The sequence below is a fragment of the Rhincodon typus genome, chromosome 32, assembly GCF_021869965.1.
Source record: "Rhincodon typus isolate 14 chromosome 32, sRhiTyp1.1, whole genome shotgun sequence".
Taxonomy (NCBI): domain Eukaryota; kingdom Metazoa; phylum Chordata; class Chondrichthyes; order Orectolobiformes; family Rhincodontidae; genus Rhincodon; species Rhincodon typus.
The window spans coordinates 1,635,333-1,643,847 of record NC_063363.1 but is presented as its reverse complement, the minus strand read 5'-3'; the positions used below and the strand labels follow the sequence as shown (position 1 = coordinate 1,643,847).

General features: G+C 42.7%; 1 protein-coding gene across 1 annotated transcript in view; it reads right to left on the bottom strand.

The window, feature by feature from the left end:
• Nucleotides 1-7,427, bottom strand: part of mpzl2b (myelin protein zero-like 2b) — a 20,207-nt gene extending 12,780 nt beyond the window's left edge. Inside the window, exon 1 of the mRNA XM_020523958.2 lies at nt 7,282-7,427. Coding sequence (XP_020379547.2) covers nt 7,282-7,333 — 52 coding nt within the window. The 5' untranslated portion in view covers nt 7,334-7,427. The remainder of the gene's footprint in view (nt 1-7,281) is intronic.
• Nucleotides 7,428-8,515: the final 1,088 nt, after the last annotated feature.

Genomic DNA, 8,515 nt, shown 5'->3' with positions numbered 1-8,515 from the left:
TACGGTTACACAGTGAGTGACCCTTACCCTGCTGAATAAACACCGACTCTGTACAGTTATCCTTACAAATAAGGTCAAGAGATATAAAGAAGGAGTTGTCTAAACCAGCCTAGAAAACTATAGCAGACATTTAAGCATATATTTCATAACGCTTAGCAAAAATCCATCAGGGGCAAAAAGAAAGCATTGATGAGAAGAATGAACCAGAATGTGACTCCAGACCCACAGTCACATGGTTGACTCTTAACTGAATGGCCTCTCAAAGACCGAGCAAACCCCACAGTTCTAGGGCAGTTAGGGATGGCAACAAATGCTGGTCTTGCCAGTAAAAAGACAATTGCGCTGTTTGTTGGTTCCTTGGGATCTTGTTCTCTGATTCTGTCATTTGGTAAATTTCCTGCACAGTTGGCAGTATTATCTCCTCTTAGTTTTTTGTCCAATAGGAATGAATAGCCCCAGGATTGCTATAGGTGACGGAACTGTAACATGCACTTATTTTCCTGAGCAGCACTCATTTTCAGTAAATGAAAATGTCAAACATTGGCAGGTACAAAACAAACAAGGTTCAATCTCAGATATGCAAAGCTTGATAGATCAGTATGGAGATTGCCAACTCCATCATTGTGTGTTACTTACTAACCCAGTGTTTACCAAGTGACTGGGAGTTAATGGTCCGAACTGTTCCTAGGTTCTTGCTGCTTGTGTGGATGAGAGTGGGGACTTAAGGAAGATGGCCAAAGTGACGTCAGCATCTTGGAACAAGAAGTCATTCAAATGGGGTGAGCAAATAGGAATATAGCTGTGGTAGGGGACAGTATAACTGGGGGAATAGTGACTCTTCCCGAGGAGTTAAAAGGCAGTCAGAAATTTGTGTGGGTGGAATGGGTTTCAGTTCGTGGGGCAATGGCACCAGGACTGGGGTAGAAGGGAGCTGTTCTGTCGGGAGGGGCTTCATTTGAACGGTGTTGGGAATCCCAGTGAATGAACAATTAGGGCCATAGATAGGGTTTCAAACTAATTACAGGGGAAGGTGGGTTTGGGAGAGGAGAAAATGGCAGATTTACAAGATAGTTACTCAAACAACGATACCCAGAATGGGACATAAAGGGACAGAGTGTACAAGCACAGAAAAACAGCAGTAAATAGGATTTAAAAGGGGAAAAATGACAGAAGCCAAAATTCATCTTTCTTTACTTGAACACTTATAGCATACAGAACAAAGTAAATGAATTAACAGCAAAAATACAGGTTAATGAATACGATCCTTATAGCCAGTACAGAGACATGGTGAGATAGTAGGAACTGCCGATGCTGGAGTCTGAGATAACAAGCTGTAGAGCTGGACGAACACAACAGGCCAAGTAGCATCAGAGGAGCAGGAAAGCTGACGTTTCGGGTCCGAACCCTTCTTCAGAAAATGGTTACTAGGAGGTCAAACGCACAGATGACACAAATCACTGGTGGAAAGGCCAGCTGTGTGAGGGATATAAACAGGAGTATAGAGAGAGAGATTGATTGGTTAAGTAAGCAGGCAAAAAGTTGGCAAATGGAGTATAATGTGGGAAAATGTGAAGTTGTTCACTTGGAAAGGGGGAACAAAAGAACAGAACATCATTTAAATGGAGAAAAACTGCAGAAAGCTGCAGTGAGACCAACTTAAGACTGAGATCAGGAGGAATTTGTTCTCTCAGAGGGTTTAGAGCCTTTGGAACTTGTTGCATCAGAGAGATGTGGGGACAGAATCCTTGTGGATAGTTAGGGCCGAGATAGATTCTTGATCAGTCGGGGAATCAATGGTTACAGGGAAAGGACAGGAAAGTGGACATGAGGAGTGTCAGATCAGCCATGATCCAATTGAATGGCAGAGGGGGGTGCTGAAGGCCCATTCCTGTTCCTGCTTATGGTCTTCTTATGGATATGTAACTTTTTGAAAGGATAGGCAGGAAAGAATGGAGGGGTAGCCATGTTAGTTCAGGATGGAATAAGTTTGATAGCAAGAAATGATCTTGAATTGGAAGATGCAGAATCCAAATGGGTGCAGGTAAGAAATAAAAACAAGACAAAGCTACTGGTAGGAGTAGACTAGAGGCCCCCCAACAGTAACTATACTGTAGGACAAAGAATAAATCAGGTTTAATGTAAAAAAGACAGTACATTAAATATAGGTGACTTTAATCTTAATGTAGATTGGGAAAATCAAACTGGCAGAAGTAGCTACAAGGAAGCATTCATGGAATGTTCAGGACAGTTTTCTTGCACAATATGCTATGGATCCAACCAAGGATCAGGCTATTTTGAATCTGGTAACATATAATGAGGCAGGTTTAAAAACAATCTCAGAGTAAAAAACCCCCTAGGAAACAGTGACCATAACATGGTGGAGTTTAGTATTCAGTTCGAAAGTGAGACATTTGGGTTGGAAACAACTGTGCTCAGCTTAAATATGAGTAATTACAAAAGAAGGACGGTAGAGTTGACTGGAGGGGATTGGGAAAGGTGGTTAGCAGGAAAGGTGGTTGAGGAAAAATGGCAGACATTTAAAGAAATTGCTTTATGACTCACAGCAAAGTAATATCCCAGTGAGGAAGTCACTACAGAGATAGTGGATGCCCAGGTCATAATCTCCCAGGAATCTTCAGATTCTGGAAACGTCTCAGAAGATTGGAAAACAGCTAATGTAACACTTAAAAATGAGAGGGCGATTAAATAAAAAACACTGGTAACACAGACAAGTTAACACAACATCTATCATTGGGAAAACGGTGGGTCTAACATAAATGATTAATAGCAAGTCATTTAGAAATACTAAACGCTATCAAGGATAGACAATATTTCTTCATGAAGGGGAAATCATGCCTGAAAAATTTATTAGAATTCTTTGAAGTAACAAGCCAGATAGATAAAAAGGAATAAGTAGCTGTAATATATTTGTATTTCCAAAAGGCATTTGATAAGGTTCCACACATTAGGCTGCTTAATAAGGCAAGGTCCAAGGTAATGTGATAGTATATTAACATGGATAGAGGATTGCTGAATTCATAGGAAACAGAGAGGTGGGCTAAAGAGGGCATTTTCATGCTGCCAACCTGTAACAGTTAGTTACAAAATATATGAATAACTTGGAAAAGGAAATTGATTTTGTGTCAGCCACAAACTTGGCTATAATACAAATAGGTGGAAAGGCAAGCGGAGAGGATAACACAAAATCTACACAGGGATAGAGACAGATTAAGCAAGTGGGCAAAAAAGCTTAGCAAATGGAACAATGTGGGAAAATATGAGATTATGAACTTTGGCAGGAAGAATGGAGGAGTTGAATATTAATTGAATGGAGAAAGACTGCAGAAAGCTGTAGCACAGAGTAATTTGGGAACTCTCATGCATAAATCACAAAAAGCTACCATCCGAGTTCAGTCAGTAATAGGAATGCAAATGAAATGTTGGCATTTATTTAAAAGGAAATGGAATATATATAAACAGGGACATCTTGCTCAAACAATATGAGTAAGACCACAGCCAGATTACTGTGAACAGTTTTGGAGTCTCTTATCAAAGGAAAAATATCCTGGCATTGGAAGCAGTCGAGAGAAGGTTTATTCAGCCGATCCCGGGTATGGAGAGACTGTCTAATGAGGAGATGTTCAGTAGGTTGGAGCTTAAAATGATGAGAGGCAACCTTATTGAAACATATAACATTCTTAGGGGCCTACCACAGTAGATATGTTCAGGCTGTTTCCTTTTGTGGGAAAGTCTAGCACCAGAGGGCATTGTCTCAGAGTAAGGGGTCATAGCTGCTGAGCTGCCTGGTTATAGTTCAGACATTTTGTCACCATGCTAGGTAACATCATTAATGCAGCCTCTGATGAAGCGATGTTGTTCTACTCTGCTTAGTATTTATGAGATCAGGTCTGTTGAGGTGTTTTGTGTCATTTCTGGTTCTTTTTTCACAAAGGTTTGTATATGGAGTCTAATTCCACACATTTATTGATTGCATTACGGGTGGAGAACCAGGCCTCTAGGAATTCCCGGGCATGTCTATGGTGTTGGCTTGAGCTAGGATGGTCACGTCGTCTCAGTTAAGTTGATGGCCTTTATTGTCAGAGTGTACTCAAATGAGAGAAAGTCGGTCATGTCGTTTAGCTGCCAGCCGGTGTTCGTGTATCCTGATGGCTACTTTCCTTCCTGTCTGGCCGATGTAATGTTTTTGGCAGGCCTTGCACTGTATTTTGTGCACTACGTTGGTCCCGCATGTTGTAGGTATGGGGTCTTTGGTCCTTGTGATTGTTTGTCATAGTGTGGCTTTGGGTTTGTGAGCTATCCTGATTCCTAGTGGTCGTAGGAGTCTCGTTGTCAGTTCCGATATGTTGTTGACATATGGTTGTGTGAGATTGTTGACTTGCTCGCTGAGCTGGCTTGTTCTCGTTCAGACGTTTCATCACCATGCTAGGTAACATCATCAGCGAGGCTTCCGATGAAGCAAAGTTGTTCTACTCCGCTTGGAATTTATACTGTCCGGTCTGTTATGGTGAGTGCTGTCATTTCTGGTTTTGTTCTGTATGGGTTTATATAGGGGGTTACCTTGTCCCAGTTAAAGTGATGGTCATCAGCTAGCAGCAAAACAACACAATGAACTTTCCTTAATATCAGTACACTCAGACAATGAAGGCCATTAAAGTAACCATAGTAGCCCAAGCCAAACATAGACAAGCACAGGAATTCCTAGAAGCATGGTGCTCAACTCTTAATGTGCAATCAACAAACATATAGAATTGGACCCCCTATATAAACCCATACAGAACAAAACCAGAAATGACAGCACTCACCATAACGGACCGGACAGTATAAATTCCAAGAGGAGTAGAACAACTTTGCTTCATCGGAAGCCTCGCTGATGATGTTACCTAGCACGGTGATGAAACGTCTGAACGAGAACAAGCCAGCTTGGCGAGCAAGTCAACAACCTCACACACAACCCGAGCTACAGATCTTTGTTAAAACTTTAAATATGGTAGAGTGGCCAGTGTATTAGGTTGTATTGTGTCTTCTTGGTCTTGCCTATCAATAGGCATCTGCGGATGAAGTTTGTGGGGCATCCATTGATAGTGAAGACCTTGTATAGGTGCTCTTCCTCCTTCTTGTGAAGTTCAGGTGCGTTGTAGTGGGTTGCAGCCTGTTTAAATAGTGTCCTAACGCAGCTTTGTTTGTGGACGTTGTGATTGCTGTGGAAATTGAGGATTTGGTCAGTGCAGGTTGCCTTACTGTATACTGTGGTTTGGAATTCCCCGTTCATCATTCGTTCTACCCTGACGTCTCAGAACGGAAGTTGATTCTTGTTTTCCTGTTCTCTTGTGAATTTGATCCTGGTGAATATGTTGTCGATGAGGTAGAGTGTCTCTTCTAACCTGGTGGGTTTAATGATTACAAATGTGTCATTCATGTATTGTATCCACAGTTTTGGCTGTATGGGGGGATTGGGGGGGGTGGGGGGTGCGGTGGGGGGATGGCGGTGTTGTCCATTCCAGTCTTTGCATGACTGTCTCTGCAATAAATCCTGTGAATGGCGACCCCATTGGTGTGCCATTAATCTGTTTGTATACTTGACTGTTAAAAGGTGAAGTGTGTGGTGAGGCATAGTTCCAGTAGTCTGAGTAAGTTGTCCTTGCTGATGGAGCTGTCGGTCAGCGCTCCTGTTTCCTCTAGTAATGTGGCCAGTGTTTCTTTGGCTAGTGGAATATCAATGGATGTGAATAGCACTGTAACGTCAAAGGATATCATAATCTTGTCGTTGTTGATTTTGATGGTCTGAGATTATTAAGGAATTCCTGGGTTGAGTGGACGTGACTATCCTCGCTCAAGGCAACCTTAGTCACACACGGGAATTCCTGGATGCCTGGTTCTCCACCCATAATGTAATCAATAAACATGTGGAATTAGAACATATATACAAACCCTTGCAAATCGAAAAGAACTGGAAATGGCACAAAACACCTCAACAGACGGGATCATATAAATACCAAGCAGAGTGGAACAACATCGCTTCTTCGGAGGCTGCACTGATGACATCACCTAACATGGTGACAAAACGTCTGAACTGTTACTAGCCGGCTCGGCGAGCAAGTCAACAACCTCATCCACAATCCGAGCTACAGATCTTCATGAGAACCTTAAGGGGTCATACATTTAGGATAGAGATGAGGATGAATGTCTTCTCTCAAAGAAGGTTGTAAATCTGTGGAATCCTTTACCACAGAGGGCTGTTGATGCTGAGCGAGGCTGATAGAAACAGTTTTTTTTAAATCAGTAAGGAATTCAAGGGTCACGGGGAGAAAGGCAGGAAAGTGGAGTTAAGAATTATTAGAGCAGCCATGATGCCATTGGAAGCAGAATAGACTGGATCAGCTGAATGGCTCACTTCTGCTCCTACACCTTATAGGTCACTACATTGAGATTATCATATCTGAACTCACTTGTATCTTAATCCTAAATTTATACAATTCTTCCCAGATGGAACTACCACCAGTGTAATTACTGGCCACCTTGCCTTGTACTGGCCAGATGTGCTAGCCACTGCCCACACACACACTGGGCCCTGAGTCCATTACATTGCTCTGGGTCTGGAGTCACATGGGGAAAGGCGACAGATTTCCCAAAGCTGGGGTTTTATGACAATCCAATAGTTCAGTCACCGAGTTGTTTAGTTGCAGATTGATTTACCAAATCTCCAGATAATAGTTTGAACTCTTATCTCCGAATTGTTTCTGCTACAAGTCTAGACACAACCACTGCTCTGAAGCTGGAGTGCATTCAATTTAAAACCAAACTCATTGAGATCGTGGTGATCTCTAATATTAACATAAACTGTATCTTAACAATACGCCTCTATTATTTTCAGTAATTCTTAAGATAAAAGAAACAGCTGCAGATGACAACTTTTTGGAATGTTGGTGAAGTGATTTCTCCGGGCTGGGAACTTGGTTTAACATGGCCCGGGAGGGAGAGTTTCACTGAGCGGGTTGGGACTGTTTGCTTCCTTTAACACTACGGCCAGATCCAGTCAGAGAATCAAAACTTCGACATTCCCTGTCCCTCCAGCAATTCGCTCAAAAAACTCAGCCAACTACTGAGGAACATTTTAAAGATACCCTTCTCTCACTTGGACTGACTGCTCCCTCCCCTGGAATTGACAGGGAAAGGTTCCTGCTGGATCCCAAAATGGAGCAGATTGCTAGCTCCGAGCCCTGTTGCCACTTCCTGGTCCCTAAACCTGTGCCACACACTCACCTGGGAATATCACGGCCAGGGCCAGCAGCCAGAGTGGGCTCTGGGAACACATCGGAAGCTGCTAATCCTAGTCCCCTCTCCCAGTTAGAAACGTGGAGAGCAGCAGGTGAGAGGCGGAGCAGGACAGTATATTACAGAGGGGCTGGTCTCACTCCCAACTCCAGGGCACTGAGCCAAGAGGTGGGGCCACACATTTAAAAGGTCAATGCACAACTCTTCCCCACCCCAACTCTTTACCACCGTCAGTTTCACTACAGCACTGCTCCCTGGTCGCTGCACTTGGCTTTAAGAACCGCGTCCTACTTGATTTCAGTAAAAATAATATTGTACACCACAAATTATAATTAAATTTTAATCAGTGTAATGTCATCGAATAAAGATGAGCAGAACTCAGACGGAAAAAAAATAAAGTTAAAGCTGAGCTTGGCGTTAAAGGGAATATGAATGGAACATGATTAAGAAAGAAATAGATTTCTAGAGGCTAGAGATGTTAAGAGAAGGGTTAGTGTGGTGTGGAGATAAAGGATCAGTCATGATGTGATGAAAGACAGAACGGGCTGAATAGGGCCGAATGGTTTACAGCTGCTCCTATTTTATCTGCATCAAGGAATGTCAGCCCAGGTTTCCCAGTAAATCTGTTCCAGAGTACATGGTGGGATGGTTTCAGAGAGTGGTCAATAATTTAGACGAAAGAATTTAAAGAATCATCAATGATATCACATCCTGGACCTGTGTACAAGAATCTGACAGCAAAATATTGAAAAACAGCATTGCACAAGGATCGAACCCTGGACACATCCAGAGACACACACTTGATTGGAATCGGAGCTACATTCCCCCATTAATCAACTAACAGCCAGATTGAGTCGTGAGGCTTAACCTGCACACTTGACAGGTCTTCATTAGGATGCGACATGCAATAAAGTTTAAATCGTTGTTTCAATGCTGGATTGTCCATGAGATTTCTTCATAAATCACTGAATTAAAGGGAAATTGTGGTGATTTACCAACAGAAAATTCAGCTATGGCAACGCCCCACCCCCCAGATTTGTGTGTGTGTGTGTGTGCGTGTGTGCGAGGGAGTCAGTGAGTTTGTGTGTAAGTCTGTGTGTGGTATGAGTGTGAACGTGTGTCCAAATCCATGTGTACGAGGAATGGGTATGAGGGTGATTGTGGGTATATGTAGTGTGTGTGTGAGGTGTAGGTGTGAATGTGAGTGAGGGTGTGTGTAAGT